Here is a 20,012-nt window from a genome sequence, read left to right as displayed (position 1 = left end):
ATGAGCTTCGGCTCCCCCGTCAGTACATGTGGGAATTGTTTTGAAAACCTTTGGAAAAACGGCAACCGGAATGATTTGCCCACAGGGCTCACAAAATGTCTTTATCAAACAAACACAATGATTTATCTCTCATCCACCTGCGATTGATTGGAATCTTACTTTTTATTACTTGGCCCACCTGATCGGTGGATATAACTGCAAACCGCATCACTAACACACACACACAAGCATCTGCAAAACTTCACTGAAGACAAATCAGCATGTTCAAAACTTCTGCGATTGTATTTTTCCTTCAAATATCAAGTCAAGAGAGTGAACAACGCACATCAAGAAAGGAATGTTATTTCACTATTTAGGATAGCCCGTCGGGCAGGCCAGTGATACATTTTGGAAGCCCGACTGGAAAACACATTAGCCCTGGGACGTGTACATGTTTGATTCTGATCCCAAATCGCAGGACAATGAACCAACAACACCTCAAATACAAAGGATCCTCCAGCCTGTGACAAGTTATGTTTAGTTAGATGCGTACTTGAATCAGTAGATATCAAACTATCTGTAGCAATGCAATACTATCACATATTAAAAAAAAGTTTTTTACTCACAAAAGTGTTGCATCATTCCTGTCAGATCCAATATAGAAGGCAGAGCATTGTGCTCATCCTCATGCAAATCCATCAAATCATCTCATCCTGTCTGCAAATCCAGTCTCTTGTTTACAAACGAATCCACAGTGAAATGAAGCGAACAAACATGCAATGTGTTACTCATGTGAGATTCAACCATGCATTCCTAATATTTGAATTAATCTGAATGAAGTTTATGCGGCATGCTTATTGCTTGGAAGTGCGATCCGGTTTAGCTCCACATAGGCCTATGTTATTGATCTATAACCTGTCATGCGCGAATCGGTGGGCAGGGCTACAGAATTAGGCATTTTATCTTCTTCGGTTAAGGCAGCATTTCACTGCACTCTGACTAAAAGTGGACTAAAAGTGATTCTAAAAATATCACACTTCTAATTTTCAATTTCACAGCATGCATATATTGCTACAGAACATTATGTTTTATGGGAATGCAAACATTCTGACAAACTTGTGCAAAACTGTAAAGATTTTTACAAGTTACAGTGTAAAACATAACCTTCAGCCACTGAGACCAATTCCCTCTTTCTCAGCCCCCTTCATTCCCTTCAAAGGAAAAACACTGTTAAACACACCCAACACAACCTTAGTTCAAGACATTGTTATCTTCTCTCTTCTTCCTATTACCTTGCGCATATATTGTTTCTTTCCCCTTTACTGCTGGCTATATTAACTGTAAAAGCACATTTGAAATTCATACTTCACTGTTGCCTTTGTGCCCCTTCAAGGGAGAAATGTAATGAGACTTTGTTTACCATGTGGCATCCCTGTCAGTAGGGAATGAGATATGGTCGGCGTTATACAAACAAGCCTGGGTCATAGCCACTGATTATTAAACCAACATCAAGATGCTGGCTTTGTGGTCTCTGCTTATGCTAAAAGTTTGAAAGTAAACAGATTTTAGACTTCAGAAATGTCCACACAAAATCTAATGAGTCATATAATGAGGAGTCAAATTTTCCTGGATGTTGAGATAAAAGAGATTATTACTGTAACTTTCAGCAGTCAAAATCTCCTCTCAGTAAAACAAAAAGAAAAACAAAACATAACAAAAAAACAAGGCATTTTACTGAAATTCACAGCAAAAACTCACTCCGTTCTTCTGTAATGCACAACTGCCTACATATACACATCAACAACACCTATTCTGTATTTCGAATTTCTGACCGCACCATCCCATATATGACTCATTTGTGAGGCAATAAGGAGGAAGTAGGATAGGTATTACAGGGCTCCAGACTAACATTTAAGAGCAGTGGCACCAGCATGGCGCTGGAGGAAAATTCATCATAAAGTTAATTTAATAATAAAATTACTATTGTTTTGCATTGTTTTGTTAATACAGTAATTGCAGTGGTTTGTTTAATGGAAATTTAACTGTGAATCACTGAGCTTGAATTGATTTGCAGATAAAATTAACTTTTATTAACAACAATCAAACACCTAATTTTTAACCATGATCCATTATTGACTTCCTACTTTTTTCCATATATAAGGGCTGAGTTCCACTTTAAGACACACACTTGGAAACTTCCCTGACCACTTCCCCTCGGGTGAATCCCTGCCGCCATTTTGAAGTGGACGAGGGAAGTTTATATGGATGGACCCTCGCTCCCTCGATTTTGACAGATGGAGAGAGTCTACTTCATATGTACACTTCAGGCAGCTCCATATACCACAATGCAACACGATTAGGACGTCACCGCATATCGTGTTTAATGTACCCCACCACAAACAACTCTATGATATATTAATAATTTTTTAAAACATTTAAAACAACCCAAACACACCAATATACATATAGAATGCTGCATTAAACAATAAAAAAAATTATAAATCCAGAGTGGATTCCAAGTGATCAAGGGCTTAGTAGTTACAATTCAGCCCATTACAAATGTTCCACCAATATTGGGCACTCATGCAAGGTAAGCAATGACGTATATCCGAGTGAACGAGACGGAGGGAAGTTAGCGAGTAAAGGGCATAATAAAAACAAACTGGAACGCAGCCTAGGAAACGGGAGTGGAAATTACTTTTATATTTAGTTTATATCTTGCAATTCTGACTTTATATCACGCAATTCTGACGTTATAACTCCCAATTCTGACTTTTCTCAGAATTGTGAGATGTAAACTCGCAATTGTGAGTTATAAAGTCCAATTCTGAGGGGGCAAAAGACTGACATTTTTCTCAGAATTGCGAGTTTATATCTCACAATTCTGACTTTATAACTCGCAATTGCGACTTTATATCATGCAATTCTGACTTTATAACTCGCAGTTGCTACTCTATATCATGCAATTCTGTGAGAAAAAAAGTCAGAATTGTGAGAAAAGTCACAATTACCTTTTTTTTTATTCTGTGGCGGAAACAAGCTTCTATTTGAATGGGACCTTATTTTAAAGTGGAACAGATGTGGTAACACTTTATAATAACTACACGCTATGAAGCATTAGTTAAGCATTAGTAAATAGTTAATTCATCATTTATAAAGCATTAATATACATTACTAAGCAGTTTATAAATACAGCTATAAATCCTTTATTCTTGATTTATAAGCATATCTATACTGTGTTTAATAATTGTATTTTCATACTTTATAAATTATCATACAAAATTATTTACAAACCAGTTATTTAGGAGTTGTCAGTGGTTCATAAGATCATTTAGAAAGTGTAAGTAAATGATTAATGATCTATTTAAATATACATTTATACATCTTTTTATTTAGACATATAGTAATAGTTACTCAGTGTGTTAATAAATGCTTTATTAACATGTATTTCCACTGTAAGTCCTGATTAATTCAGGTAGTTATAAAACATTTAGTAGTCAGTTAACTATTTCAGTGAGCTCATCTAAAGTGAGGACTATTTATGCCTCGTAAAGCTTTTACAAAGGAGATATAAAGGCTCTGTTCTCTTCTGCACTGCTGTTCTCTGGTACTGTTTTGACACTGCAAAATATTTTAATATATTATTATTGTTTTATCTTATTTTTATTTGTTGTATTTTGGCACTCCTGTAATCCAGTGTGATCCACTGGTACATTTTTATTCAGCAATGTTTACACTTTACAGAAATGTATTTTTATATCAGATTGCAGAGGCTTAGTTTCATTTGACTGCATGTTTTCTGGCGGTCTACAGGAATATTATTATTTGATATGACATTGAAGAGGTTTAATTTTAATTTTATATTAAGTTACTAGTTGTACAGTCTCCATTTTTGCATTTTGAAATAAATACTTCTATGTGCTATATTCCTCCTGTGTTGTGTTTTTCTTTTTTCTGTTCAGAAGAGAACTAAGCCTTTATATTTCCTTTGTAAAAGCTTTACGAGGCATAAATAGTCCTCACTTTAGATGAGCTCACAAAAAAAGTTAACTGACAACTACTAAATGTTACTACTACCTGAATTAATCATGAATTACAGTAGGAATACATGTTAATAAAGCATTTATTAACACACTGAGTAACTATTACTACATGTCTAAATAATAAGATGTATAAATGTACGTTTAAATAGTTCATTAATCATTTACTTACACTTTATAAATGATCTGATGAACCACTGACAACTCATAAATAACTGGTTTGTAAATAATGTAATACTTAATTTAGAAATGATAAATTGATCATTTATAAAGTATGAAAATACAATTATTAAACACATTATAGATATGCTTATAAATCAAGAATAAAGCATTTATAGCTGTATTTATAAACTGCCTATTAATGTATATTAATGCTTTATAAATGATTAATTAACTATTTACTAATGCTTAACTAATGCTGCATAACGTGTGGTTATTATAAAGTGTTACCAGAGGATTGAACATGGCAATAAAAAGTATATTATAAGGTTTCACTAATAATCCCGAGACCCCCGCACAACCCCTTCTTCCCACAACCTCGAACATGATTTCACCAAAGGGGGAACCCCTCCCCCGGTACGTAATTTTGGCCATGCCCCTGCTGAGGTCTATGCATGCCACTGTTTATAAGTGAACCTCAGGGACCCATTCTGTGCAGCCGACTGAAAAGGTTTGGATCTCTCTTTCCATCGCTGCTCTTCTCTCTCTTCCTCACTCTCCCAAATACGTATTATAATAGAAGGAGATAATGAGTAATGAGAAGTAAAGAAAGGCTTCCCATTCTCCTCGCAGCAACAGTAGAAGCTAAAGACTTTCTAACGAGCTCACGCACCTCAGAGGAGATTACATCTAAACTGTGGCACTTCTCCTAATTGCAATCAACCTAGGCAGTGCCAAGAGCTGTGAATAACCCAGACTGAACCTGCTGTCCCTTTAGCCGTCCACTTCACAAATTGTGCATTATTTACACATTATATGCCTGTGAGTGATCTGCATAGTATGTAGCCTATGCTTAGTACAAGTATATAAATAAACCCAAAGGCTTTATAAACTCAAACTAATTTATCAAATTATTCTGGTTATCAGACAGTATTTGTGACCTGTGGTCTACCGGCAGGTCATTTTTGGTCACAATTTGTTTTTACAGGTTACAGAATTACAGGGTGCTCTCCAGCATTCTTGCTGAGAGGAAGAAAAGAAATAAAAAACTGTAAATCCTTTTTATTCCTTTGTCACTTTCACTTTTTTTATCTGGCTATGGAGTTTTTTTGTGACCCAAATGGTCCTCTCTAGAGGAGGTTTACAGTTTTCTATTTCTCTCTGATGTCAAATAAAATTCCATGTGTCATTTGTTGCCATGACTTGAATGTAAGAAACTTTTGCACCACTTTTGTCATTGACTTCATTGATTGGCTACTGCGAATTCCTGTCTATTTGATATTTGCAGGATATCTGAACATCTCTCAATATGTTGTCCCATTTCCTTCTGTTTGGTTCCTATCCCTTCTTTAACCAGGCAAATGTTTGTGCATGCTGAACGCAGTCTGTGCTGCGGCATCCTCTGACCTCCAGACGCTGGACGCTTTTTTTATGTACATTCTCACCAACCAATTTCATACCTCATTTACGGCTTCTTTCTCCACTGTGAGACACACCTAAAATTGCTCTCTCACAAACACACACACACACGACAAGAGAGTGAGGACTGCTGAATCAAATTTAGAAACACTCTAAAACCACACAGTATTTTTAGATCCGAGTAACCTTTGCTTGCCGCACATTTAGATCGTTGCAAATGGCTTTTGTCGATTGAGTGAAAGAACTTTTAAAGGGTTATTATTATTATGGAAACACAAGATTGCACCAATTACAGGATACTTTTTCGACCTTGTGATGCGTCAGTCTAAATAGCTGTCGATTGTGTTGCAAAATAATGTTCTTGTTCAGTGTTTTGTCATGTTTTTTCAGGAAAAATATATACATAAAAAAACTAGGGCTGGGCAAATTAATGCGTTAACGCGGGTGATTAATTTTTTCAGCTTAACGCATTAAAATTATTTAACGCAAATAACGCAGCGTCCGTTTTTATATCCATTTTTGCCCAGCGTTACATTATCACGCTCCTATTCATGTAAATGCTTCCAAGCGCGACAAGACACAAGAGAACGCGCTGTATATCAATGTCCTGTCTCTGTGTGTGTGTGTCAGTGTCGTGTCTGTGTGGCTGCGTCTCATGTCAGCTAATCGAGGGACACACACACACACACACACACACACACACACACTTGACGCAGTCTCCTGCTCCCATCGAGTTCTCTTTTGCTCTTGAACAAACAATAACAACAACACAGAGAATTTTGAGTATTCTCATATTAGGAGTCTTAAAATAGTTAAATAACGTCTTAAATGAACTTAAAGAGTTGTGAGGAAATGAGATGTGCAGGACTGCGTGAGATCTGCGTCATTTTCGTCAGCAGCCTTTCTTAAAGTGACAGGAGCATTGATGATACCTGTCATTAATGTTCATCACAGAACAACGGGAATAGAGAAAATTGTAGCTTTAATGATGATTAATCTATATTTCATTTATTATTTATGCAGTTAAGAAAGCTGTTTGATAACTATTACATTTCTGTATGTCTAACAGGGAAGGCCATGGGTAAATATAACATTTATTATTTTGGGTTTATGTAAAGATTGTTTTAAGTTCACTTAAATTAAAAGTAGTTTTTTTAAAGCCTAATAAATGTTGAAATTGGGAGCTTTCAGTTATACTGTAATGTAACGTCATTAATGTTTCATAGAGACATCAGTATCAGTGATACTGGCATTCATTCATAAAAACATGACAATACAACACATGTTTAAAATATGCTGTCTTTAAATTGTTTCTACATTAATTTGGAGAGTAACTGAAATTTATTACAATATCAAAATATTAAAAACTTAAAATATTAAAAACTTGCGATTAATCGCAATTAATTACAGAAAACAATGCGATTAATTAGTTAAAAAAATGTAATCGATTCCCAGCACTAAAAAAAACATCTAAACAATATACATTTAAAACAATGTTGATATTATTGTTAATATATATTTCGTCGCTGCCCGATTGAAACTCACGCATGTCCAAAACGGTTACTTTTCCGGAAAAAAACACCGTATTTCAAAAGCAGTTGAATGTAGCGTTGTCATACGTGGTACGGCATCTTTACATGTAACCATATTCTTGCCAGTGTAATGATATAATCCACATTTGACCAAAATTGAGTTTAAATGGACATACGTGCATATTTTACAGTAACGGTGGTCGATACGCGTTCTTCCGATCATTAATTAGAATGGCCAAGTCGCGTTTCATATTGACAGAGGAATACGTGCTGGACATTCTCAGCCTCTGGCAAGCGGTGATAGCAGTATGAGTGAGGCATGTTCTAGTGACAATCATGACAGTAGCATTACAGGCTATAATTTGATCAGTTTGACTAAGAAAAAAAAGGCTGAATCTTATCAATGAGACCGAGTTTATTTACATACTAGCAAGCAAACTAATCTGTGAAGAACTAGATTAGAACTAAACTGTGGAGAGTTTCAATGTCGTACTTTCGGCTATCCAGTGCTGAGCTTCGATGAAACTTCACGAGACCGGCGAGACCGGCGAGATGCTTCCACAGGGCGGGAGATACGCGGCGTGATTGACAGCTTTGACACCAAATGGATATACGTGAAAATCAGATGACATGATTTCACAGCTTTTCATTGGCCATTTAGATATGTCAAGCATACTGTATACGGAAATGAACCTGGACATTCAATCCTTCGAAAAATCTCAAAATCTGCAAAATGGACATACGTGGTTTTCATCGGACAGCGACGATTTAATATATAGTTTGCTGATAGGTCCTTTACATAAAATCTGCAAGCCATCACATCATTACCACATGGCACAAGCTGATTGGAACTGTTTGCTGTAAAATAATCCTGTAGGGCACTATAAGAGTTCCTCTGAAACCCTCCACCTTCCCCATCTCCACCTGCCTAGATCTGCTACAAGAGGGGTCGGGAACCTTTTTTGACCAAAGAACCCTTTTTGGTTAATGCATTTTTCCAAAAGAGCCACAGTAAAACATGATATGATAATAATATTATTATTAAAAATCATGTTTTTTTTTCAATAAGAGTTCAACAGTAGTAATTATTTTATCCATAGACAACTTGTTTGTTTTTGTGATTTATGAGGACACAAATTTGTATATAATCCTGGACGCTGTGTTAATTGCGTTAAATATTTTGAATGCGTTAAACTGAAAAAATGAATCGCCCGTGTTAACGAGTTAATTTGCCCAGCACTATTATTTATGCAGCGGCAGTATATCTTACATGCTCACAGTAGCGTGTCTGAGTATCTATTAGCAGTACCAAATCCATATTTGCTTTGCAGCAGCAGCGTAACAGATCTAGTCTTCCAAGACCAAATACATTAACATTGCCATATTCAATAACATGCTAAAACTATTCAGAGGGTACGGCGCGCAGCTGTCGCTCATTATCAATCACACCACCGGCCTCGCGGCCTCACGGTCCCTTGGCCTTGTCTTGCCACAATAACAAAAATAACAATTGATATGAAAACATGTCAATATGGTTACATTTTCAAATTCAGAGAGGATCATTAAATGTACTTCTGGTGTTTTTTGTCCTTGGGGAATGAATCTTTTTAAGCCTAAAAAAGCTTGGGGATTAAGGGTTACGGGGAAGGCTTCACGCATTGATTGCACTTGCTTTAAATTGTATTGATTGCATGCAGGAGTCCCTCCTGTATTTAACTGTAGTGATACTTGAGCTCGGAGGCAATCTGTGTTATTTCATGATTAAATATCTGACAAATGCTTGTATTTGCTTCTAGCAGGGATGCCGATGGTAACATCTCCAGATCTCCATAAAATGTATAAATCTGTAACACAGATGAGGCTTGTCTTTAATAAGTAAGGATATGTGTGATGTAAACATTCCCATGTCTTATTAATGTCAGGCTTCCGAACATGCGTTATTAATCGTTACTTTGTAAATACAAGACCTCTGAGCTATGATGTCTACAAGATGTCTGAAACCAAGACAACTCCCTGCAAACATCCAGATAGTTATTAATATCAATCAGTTTCAAAATATCTTCAAAGGACTTCATGAAAATCCCTAATGTTTCTCTGAGTTCTTTGCTGCCATAACACATGGCAATTTATATGCCTACTCCCTTTTTATTTACATAAATATTATATTTCCACTCATTTAGAGTAAACAGTTCAGACATTTAGATCATTAGCACTTTATTCATAAGTAACAAAAACCCGTTCGGAATGAAATTCATCTTTTACTCTCCACAAGGGGTCTGATAAACCATCTGTTCTCAAAGTTATACCAACACCCACTGGGTTTTATTAGTTTCTCTCTCCCTCTCTCCAATCACTATAGCTGCCGTCAAGGCTGGAGACACCATTAGGGCAACATATCAATGCCGACCTTCATACACTTTTAGAGGTCCAGAACTTCCCCACAGTCTCCAGCTGATAGTTCCCCAATCCCCTGAATGCTTCATTCAGCTGCCTCCAACTGAACACTTACAGACGTCGCACAGCTGCATACATGTCCTTGTTTCCCTTTTCCCACTTTTTCTTTATCTTGAATGTACTTCGGAGTGTGCACAGTATATACACCACTTGAGGTTTCAATAATGGAAAGGTTTCAGTAGGGTTTTAGATCACTCAAACATATTTTGATTTCAGCTAGGGTACAGCTAATGTTTCATAACCATTCTTTTGTCAGGACCTTGTTCAGCGAAAGGTCGGGATTACATGGAATTATCCACAGCGAAAGTGCTCTGCCTATTCAAACTCAGGGTGCATGTACAAATGTTTGATCCAGAGGTATTTTGAGTGCAATATTATGTATTTAATGAATTACATACAGTGTATACATACCATATACATATATACAAAACAAAATTTTGGGTTGACTATAGCTGGGTTTCCATCCAAAGATCGCAAAAAAGAAAAAACAAACAAATGTGAATTAGGTGGGTTTCCATAAAGTTGTTAGAAGGGATGATAGTGGTACTGATAACAGTAAATAAAACAGTAAGTAAAAGTTTTCACCTTAACGTGAAAAACACTTAACATGCCTTAAGAAATTGGTATTAAAAGATCAAACTCGGTAAACCGCAAACTAATAAAGCATACTATGTACAGAAAAACAGAGGAGAACAGAATATGTTTAATTACGCTAAGCGTTTTCCTCCCATAGAAAACCAAGAAACCGCTTATAATGAGGCTTGATGGACCAACAGTTATAAAAAAGACAAAATACATGATACATAATTAATAAAAAACAGGCAGGTTTAGTGATTTACAAAAAAACAAATCTGTGAATTGTCATAAACACAGAGGGAGAACAATTCTAACACAAAAAGCTCTCTCACCCTGAACACAAATTTGTATTATTTCGCCATATTCTGGGCTCATCTGCTTTTCTGCGCATAGTATGCTTTACTAGTATTGTTTACTGAGTTTGGTCTTTTAATATCATGTTCTTAGGCTTTTTAGAATGTCTCCATCAGGAGAAACAGATGATTAGTTACGTGGGTTTAATGTTCGCTACGTCAGAATTTATTTGGCAAATGCGTTACCATCTCACATTATTCACATTAACTCTTTTTCGCAGTCAAAAACCACCTCAAGCGTGCAAATTAATGGGTTTTTTGGGCGGGGGGTTTGCGAAATTTGGCATTTCCATCACTCGTTTCTAATGCGATACTTCAAAATCAAACTAAAAACAGGGTGATGGAAACATAACAAGATATGTTTCTTGAGCACCAAATCAGCATATTAGAATGGACACTAAAGTAAAGATGCTGAAAATACAGCTTTGCCATCACATAACATATATATTGACACACATGTACACAGAACTCATAATGTATTGTGGGTTCAGGGTTCAGGCCACTTCCCGTTCATTATGAAGACACCCAGCTGTCCAAATAATTCAAATCACTAAATAAACATTTTTTTATTATTATTATTATTATAAATGTAGGATTATAAATGCAGGATTATGTTTAAGGGTGGGGTTATGGTTAGGGGATAGACAAAGCCCAGTATAAAAAAGTATACAGTATGTCTATGGAATGTCCTCATAATGATAGGTGTGTATGTGTTCTGAAAGCTTTCCAATCGGGACACTGAGTTGGAATCAGATCAAAGAGGTTGTGCTGGAGTTGTCCAAATCATCTGACAAGGAGTGTATGTGGGACAGTGCAACTCATGGTCTTTTTTTCTCTTATGAACACCCACTCTCAATTCCCCTCTCGCTCTCTTTATATTACTCTCACAAACACAGTCTCACTAATCTTTCCTGCTCTCCTCTCCTAGGCATACATTCTGGCACAAGTAAAGGCCAGCCACACTGCTCAGATCCCAGCCGCCCATGCAACCCTTGTCTGGACGCCACCAAAGCCTGCAACCTCAATGAAAACTGCAAGCGTCAGCGCTCCAACTATATCTCCACCTGCACCCGTGCGCAGACGCAGGGCCAGCAACCCTCACAGTCTCAGTCACAGTCACAGGACAGCTGCAAAAGAAAGAGCTGCCATAAGGCCTTGCGTCAGTTCTTTGAGCGCGTTGACACGCAATACAGCTACGGGCTGCTCTTCTGCTCCTGCAAGGACCAGGCCTGTGCTGAGAGGAGGAGACAGACCATTGTACCCTCTTGCTCATACCAGGACAAGAGCAAACCCAACTGCCTTCAGTTGCGCAACACCTGCCGCCTGGACGTATACTGCAGGTAGGCAATTCAATGTGTTTTATAATGTAGCCCTTAAATGAACTGACATTTATTTATTTAGCATATGCTTTTATCTAAAACCACTCACCATTGCTACAAAACAAGTGATTCATCCAAAGAGGCCCGTAATGTAAAAAAAAAATACAGTTTCCATAAATCTGTAACCCTTAAATCTTTATTTATAACCACAGCTTTCCCACAATGTCGCCATGGAACAGTTACCGCAAACTTATTACAGGGAAAATCCTCTTGGATCTGGGGCTACAGAGATAGTTCATCCAAAAAATGAAAATTCTGTCATTATTTGCCCTTCCTAATGTCATTTCAGATCTGTATGTTGTTTTCTTCTTCCATGGAACACAAAAAGGGACATTTTAATAATGTGCTCTTTGCATGCACATGCAATTACAATCAATTGAGACTTCAAAAAGGATATAAAAGCAACGTCTCGGTTACGGATGTAACCCTCGTTCCCTGAGGAGGGAACGGAGACGTAACGTTAGTGACTAACGAATGGGGGTTTCGCTTAGAAGCCTATCAACTTCGAGTTTAGAGAAAACGCCCAATGGCGTGCCAATGCCATGGGGCATGCGGAATTTGCATACGTAACTCCGCCTCACCGCGTGAGTATATAAGGAAGTACGTGGCAATATCGCATTATGTTACCTGCTTGAGGAGCCAAGACTGAACTCCTGCGTTCCAGGTAGCACAGCTGATGTGGCAACGGGACGTTACGTCTCCATTCCCTCCTCAGGGAACGAGGGTTACATCCGTAACCGAGACGTTCCCTTTTGTTCAGTCACTACGACGTAACGTTAGTGACTAACGAATGGGGGTCCCAATATAATCCCGCCACTCAGCTGTGTTCCAGTGCCCTGCCTAAGTGTGAGTACCCTGTCGTAAGACTAGTACGGACGAAGGACTCCCAGTTATCACAGGATTACCAAGGTACACTGGGAAGCATATCCCAGTGAGGGAATGCCAAGGATGCCTACCCGTGGGGAGGACTTAAGAGACATATATGAGCCGGCTAGGGGCTGCATATGGAGATCTCTAGGGTACCAGCCGAAGGTGGATTTTTAACCCTAGGGTTGGCGGGGACACGTCAAGGGAAGAAACCCGCTCACTGCGGAGACTTACGGTGAAATACTGAGTGGTAGGAACCTTGGGCACATATCCAGGCCGGGGTCTCAGGATCACGTGAGAGTTAGCCGGCCCGAATTCCAGGCACGCTTCGTCAACCGAAAAAGCCTGCAGGTCCCCGACCCTCTTAAGAGAGGCCAACGCGGTCAGCAGAGCCGTCTTCATCGACAGGAACTTAATATCAACCGACCGCAAAGGCTCAAAGGGAGGCCTCTGCAGAGCACTTAAAACTACTGAGAGATCCCAAGAGGGTACGAGAGGAGAGCGAGGAGTCTCCTCGCCCCCCTCAGGAACCTGATGATCAGGTCGTGCTGACTTACCTTTTTGTTCTCCAAGAGATATAGCAGATATAGCGGCCACATAAACTTTGAGGGTGGAGGGAGACAGCCCACGCTCCAACCCTTCTTGGAGAAACTCAAGCACGGACCTGATCGGGCATTTCCAGGGGTCTTCTGGCGGGAAGAGCACCAGGTGACGAAGAGGTTCCACTTCAACGCATAGGCATGCAGAGTGGACTCTGCCCTAGCGGAAGTGATGGTGGCGACCACCGTAGGTGGCAGGCCACTCAAACCTGCCGCGTCCCGTCTAGGAGCCACACGTGGAGGTTCCAGAGGTCGGGACGCGGGTGCCATAGGGTGCCCCGTCTCTGAGTAAGGAGGTCCGGTCTCAGAGGAATAGGCCAGGGAGGGGCTGTCGCAAGGAGTATGAGTTCGGGGAACCAGGTCCGGCCGTGCCAGTACGGGGCGACCAAAAGGACCTGCTCCTTGTCCTCCCTGATCTTGCACAGGAGCTGTGCGAGTAGGCTCATTGGGGGGAACGCATATTTGCGTAGGCCCCGTGGCCAGCTATGCGCCAGTGCATCCGTGCCGAGCGTGCCCTCGGTCAGGGAAAAGAACAGGCTGCAGTGGGAAGAGTCGTGGGAGGCAAACAGATCTACCTGTGCGTCGCCGAACTGTTCCCAAATCAGCTGGACCGTCTGGGGATGGAGTCTCCATTCTCCCGGGAGAGGCTGAAACCGCGAGAGCTCGTCGGCTGCGTGGTTCAGGACCCCCGGAATATGGACAGCACGAAGGGACCTCAGGCGCTTCTGACTCCATAAAACGAGATGGCGGGCGAGTTGAGACATACGGCGGGAGCGTAGACCGCCCTGGTGGTTGATGTACGCTACTACGACCGTGTTGTCTGACCGGACAAGCACATGTTGACCCTTCAGCAGCGCTCGGAAGAGGTGCAGGGCGAACCGTACTGCCAGCAACTCGAGGCAATTGACATGCAGGAGGCGCTGGGGTCCTGTCCAGGAGCCCGCGGCTGCTTGTCCATTGCACATGGCACCCCAGCCCATGGCAGAGGCATCCGTCGATACGACAACATGCCTGGAAACTCGTTCTAAGGGCACACCGGCCCGTAGAAAACTGAGGTTCGACCACGGGGTGAGCGTCTGTAAGCAGGCCCGAGTCACTTGGATCCGGGGCGTGCCAGACAGCCATGCCCATCTCGGGACTCGATCGCGAAGCCAGTGCTGAAGCGGTCTCATATGAAGCAATCCGAGCGGCGTTACCGCGGCTGCAGATGCCATATGCCCCAGGAGCCTCTGAAATAGTTTCAGGGGAACCGCACTCTTGCTCTCGATTTGACGGAGGCAAGCCAGCAGAGACTGCGCGCGCTCGCTCGTAAGCTGCGCGCACATGGCGATTGAGTCGATCTCCATACCGAGAAAAGAGATCCTCTGCACGGGGCAAAGTTTGCTCTTTTCCCAGTTGACCTGAAGGCCCAGACGGGCTAAGTGGTGGAGAACCAGATCTCTGTGTCCGCAAACCTGCTCTCGAGAGTGGCCCAGTATGAGCCAGTCGTCGAGGTAGTTCAGGATGCGGACCCCGTGCTGCCGAAGGGGCGCAAGGGCTGCCTCGGCAATTCTCTTGGCTCCGAAAGCAGAACATAATGCGATATTGCCACGTACTTCCTTATATACTCACGCGGTGAGGCGGAGTTACGTATGCAAATTACGCATGCCCCATGGCATTGGCACGCCATTGGGCGTTTTCTCTAAACTCGAAGTTGATAGGCTTCTAAGCGAAACCCCCATTCGTTAGTCACTAACGTTACGTCGTAGTGACTGAACGAAAGGGAACATTGAAGCATCATAAAAGTAGGCCATACCACTTGTGTGCTTTATTTGATATACCTGAAATTTAAGTCATTATTCACTGAAAATCTTAATAAATAAATAAGTTATTGTATGATATGGCTTCATAAGTATTATGTATGGCTTCAAAATATGATTTTCTTTACTGATTCTTTACACTGTAAAAAAAATTCAGGTCTCCAATTGAAAATTTTCTAGTGACTGATCACATCAAAATTTTTCAGTTGGCCAAATTGAATTTTCTGTGAATTGATGCAATTTAATTCAAGAAATTCAATTTGGCCAACTAAAAAATTTAGATGTGATCGGTCCCTAGAAAATTTTCAATTGGAGACCTGATTTTTTTTACAGTGTACTAACAAATATATATGTTCTTTATCAATCATTTTGACTTGAGAAGATTAGGGGCCTTATTTTAACGATCTAAGCGCATAGTCTGATGCTCATGGCATAGGTTCACTTACTGTAGGGCGTTTCCGAATCCACTTTTGCTAGTTTAACAAAAAAAGAAATGGCGCATGGTCCAGAAGGATTGTACCTAGTCTCTTAATGAGTCGTGGATGTGTTTTGGTGCGATTAGTCAAATAATTAGCCAATTTCATTCATCATTTCTGCAAATAAGTCATTCTGATACATGCAATGACTATCCATTATGACATGTAGGCATTTTTATCTTTATGTACACAATAATAATCTTTTACATTGTAATCCTTTTATTTTTTATATTTGACATGTCTGTGTGCTGCTGCGCATCCGTGTGTAACAAGCATAACAAAAACCTGACTATAGACCAGGGCCCGTATTCATAAAGATTCTAAGAGTCCTCTCAGAAAACTCCTAATTTAGCTAAAAACTTTTACGTAGGAGTCTTAGCTTAAGAGCTATTCGGGACCGATCTGAGAGCAACTCTGAGCAAGGAAAATACTAAAACTTTTATCTTAGTGAAGAGGCGGGGCTGACCCCGTTGCTACGTATGACACAGTCTTTTGAAGACTGTGATTGGTTGGTTGTCCAAAAAGGGGAAAAAATGAGCACTTTTAAGTATAGGGTCTATTCTAAGCCTTCACTTTGAAATTGCAAGCGCAAATTGTTCTATTTTACCGTTCTCTCTCACTCACACACACACACACACACACACACACACACACACACACACACACACACACACACGCACACATTATATATATGTATCTAAAACCTATTTACCATGCTGTTAATTTCCTATAAGGTATTTGATTGGCTTAGAATTATAAATATTGTTCCACTCTTTCCAATTACACTGATCGCTGGCATGTCTATTTAATTGGTGGTTTGAAAGTTGGGTTTAATGCAACAAACATGATCCCTGCACGATATATAGCGTCTTATTAAGTCACTGTCATCCATTGTCTGCAACACATTTCTTCTCCCTCTCTGTCTTTCTGCCATTTTCTCCGCTGCTAAAGAAACTCTTAAGCCTCTTAAAAGTCCTTGTCCGTGCTCCTAACAAATTTGACCTTAAAGCTACACTGTGTAACTTTTTTAGTCTATTCTTAGCTAAAAACACTTAGTTCTTTCAAAAATATATGTGCTCATTAATGTATATTTACTTCTTTCAAGTAATAAAGTATTCTCGTAAGTTTATAATATGCCATTGAAAATACATAAGGTAATGGGATCTAACGGTGGTCGCCATGTTGCCCCTCCATCTTGAAAGTACATTAGCCAAAGAGGGACATACCCGTAAATTCAAGCTTCGCTTTTCGCGTTTTAACCGGTTTTAATACTCGATGGCACTGTACAAAATTCTCTGCCTCGCGCATGTGCGCGTCAACTTGTTCAGACTTGTCTGGTGCATGTGCAGAGAGTTTTCATCTCAGCAGCGTCCAGTAACAGAGTTATACGGAGTTTTCCTGGCTTGTTTATTCCTCAAAAGTCTGTTTTTCCTTGTGTGGTATTTCTGTGCGTTAATAACTCCGTAAGTAATAATAGTTATTGTCATTGTAGATGTGTTTCAGAGTGTGTCATCGTGTAATTCAGTTGATGTCACCTCAGAAGTATTTTTGTGTCAACATACAATAGCGTAATGCTCACCTATTTGAATAATCAGTCAGTTATTTTGTTATCAACAATGTTTATTCGTTTATAGAAAATATTTGCTTGTAATGTATGTTGATGGAAATATGTATCAGGTCTGATCGGCATATTAACAATTGTTATACAGAGCGCACTGCAGTGCTAACGTTAAAGCGCCGCACACACTTTTGTAACCGGACACCGCTTGTTAGCAGCGGCAGCTCCGCTCCTTTTAATGCAGCTGCCTTTAGCGCCTATATATGGTACAATAAGCTCTGGTTTACGGTTACATTATACAAATGTAACTTATAAGTATAGTTATACAGTTCTTAACTGTGTATGTATATTTACCATCCTTATTTGTTCTCTCACAGAAACCACATTTATGTACATATCCACGCAAACCTGTTTATGCCTTGCAATTGGATGACTGAATAAACATTACTATCATCAAAGTTCACTCTGGATTAGCTGCAGTTCTTTCTAGCTGAATAATTAGGCCAGTTGAGTTCCAACCATCCTACTGCACACAGAATATCCCACAGGCACCGTGTCGAATGTGGACGAGGTCGAACTGGAAGCCATGTTAATCTTGGACTAAATCGGCCACCGTAGGAGTTGAAACGAAATCGGAATTGAGAGGAACAGAAACTAAAATTCACTGTATGGTCATATACCTTTTCACCAGTAGATGGGGGAAAATATCAAACAGTGAAGCTTTAAGACCTCTTTTAAGGGTTAAGATTCTTTCTGAATTACTTTTTTCTTTACTAGGATTTTTTAGATAATTTTAAGAGTAAACGCCCACATTTCTAAGAATTTTCTTAGAATTTTGTCACTAGGAGCTACTTTTTGCATTAAGATTCTTTATGAATACGGGCCCAGGTTTTTGCCCTAGGAGTAAAGACATTTTAGAGACATTCCCAGTCCTTATTTATTTTAATTACACACACAAAAAACCTGTCCAAGATATTCTACAAAAACTCCACTCTTAGGTTGAAAATTATGAAAGAAAATCATATGGGTTTGGAACATCTTTTTGGATGAACTGTTCCTTGCTCAAGGGTCTTATGTGCGTTGTTCTCAAGGGCTCAATGGTGTTGGCTCATGACTCACTCTTTGCTGAGCCAGCATCCTTACAGTTAACTGCTCTGGTTCTTTAACCACTACAGCAAACCAGAAAACAGATGCTACATTTAAAATACCTGTTAAATTGAATGTAAAATAAATATTTTGATATTTACATAAGCATACCTTGCACTAATTTACTATTTATTTTTTTATGTTATACGCAAAGCGTTTAATGTTCCTTTAAAATTAAAGTATGCTCTTTCCCTGCACCATATTCTATTAGTGCCTTGAGCCTTCGCCAGGAAAGTAATTGCAGACATTTTAAGAAGAAACGGAAGAGACTTTCTGCTTAATTGACAAGACAGTGTTCAATTAGGCTGAACTGAGCATTAGTACATCACTTTTATGGTGTTTCCCTGTGATTTAACAGCCAACCGTTTTATTAACACAAGCTTATCAACTACCACTTACCAGAGGACCATTGCTGGATCACTTTATCAATATCTGTCAAGAAATCAGGCCTCTGTAAAATAAGAAGGTTTGTATTTACACACAGATTATTATAGTTTTAAGTTTCTGTGTTTACTGTACTAGAGTTACTTGTCTTGGCAAGACACCCCAGGTGAATAGGGTAAAAAAACAACTACATATCACCATACTTCCGCAGTTGATTGATTACATTAAGAATTGCAAACATAATTTGCATTAAGTTTTGTTATGTTATGTCTAAATATGCAAATTAGGCATTATCTAATTAAATATGTACTAATTAGCATACATTTCGCATTTTACATATACATATTTTTTGTATCTTTTTATCACTCCATAAACGAAAAAAAGAAACTGCCTACAGCCAGAAAAAAAATAATGTTCACCATTTTTGTTTAGAAATAAAATCAGGCAAATTATACTCTCTAAAAAAATTCTATATGGTTCTATATGGCACCAAAAATGGTTCTTGGCTTGTAATCATAGGGGAACCTTTTTAAGCGCTATATAGCACCAATTTTGGTGCTTCAGTGGTTCTTCAGTGGCTCTTCAGAGGTTCTTCACTGCTTCTTTGACTAAGGTGCTATATAGCACTGCTAACTATGGTGCTATATAGCACCGCTACCATATACAGAACATGTTAAGATATGGTGCTGTATAGCACCAAAAGTGGTTCCTCTATGATTACGACGAAGAACCATTTTTGGTGCCATATAGAACCTTTTATTTTTATAGTGTACACTATATTACCAAGAGGTTTGGGCGCCTGCCTTTACATGCACATGAACTTTCCTATTCTTAATCTGTAGGGTTTAAATTGGAGTTGTCCCACGCTTTGCTGCTATAACAGCTTCAACTCTTCTGGGAAGGCTTTCCACAAGGTTTAAGACTGTGTTTATGGGAATTTTGACCATTCTTCTAGAAGCACATTTGTGAGGTCAGACACTGATGTTCGATGACAAGGTCTGGCTCGCAGTATCCACTATAATTCATCCCAAAGGTTTTCTATCGGGTTATGGTCAGGACTCTGTGTGTCATGTTGAAAGGGGCCATCCCCAAACTGTTCCCACAAAGTTGGGAAATTAATGGTATGCTGAAGCATTAAGAGTTCCTTTCACTGGAACTAAGAGGCCAAGCCCAACCCCTGAAAAACAACCCCCACACCATAATCCCCCCTCCACCAAACTTTACACTTGGCACAATGCAGTCAGGCAAGTACCGTTCTCCTGGCAACCGCCAATCCCAGACTCGTCCATCGG

General features: G+C 39.6%; 1 protein-coding gene across 3 annotated transcripts in view; it reads left to right on the top strand.

The window, feature by feature from the left end:
* The window catches only part of gfra2a (GDNF family receptor alpha 2a), a 119,478-nt gene that overhangs the window by 49,494 nt on the left and 49,972 nt on the right, over positions 1-20,012 (top strand). For all 3 annotated transcript variants that reach the window (XM_079827058.1, XM_079827057.1, XM_079827056.1), the window contains exon 4: positions 11,441-11,852. In XM_079827058.1, coding sequence (XP_079683184.1) covers positions 11,441-11,852 — 412 coding nt within the window. The remainder of the gene's footprint in view (positions 1-11,440; positions 11,853-20,012) is intronic.

This window comes from Gobio gobio (assembly GCF_949357685.1).
Source record: "Gobio gobio genome assembly, chromosome: 10".
Taxonomy (NCBI): Eukaryota; Metazoa; Chordata; class Actinopteri; order Cypriniformes; family Gobionidae; genus Gobio; species Gobio gobio.
The sequence above is the reverse complement of the archived record's forward strand: the minus strand, read 5'-3'. Positions and strand labels throughout refer to the sequence as shown.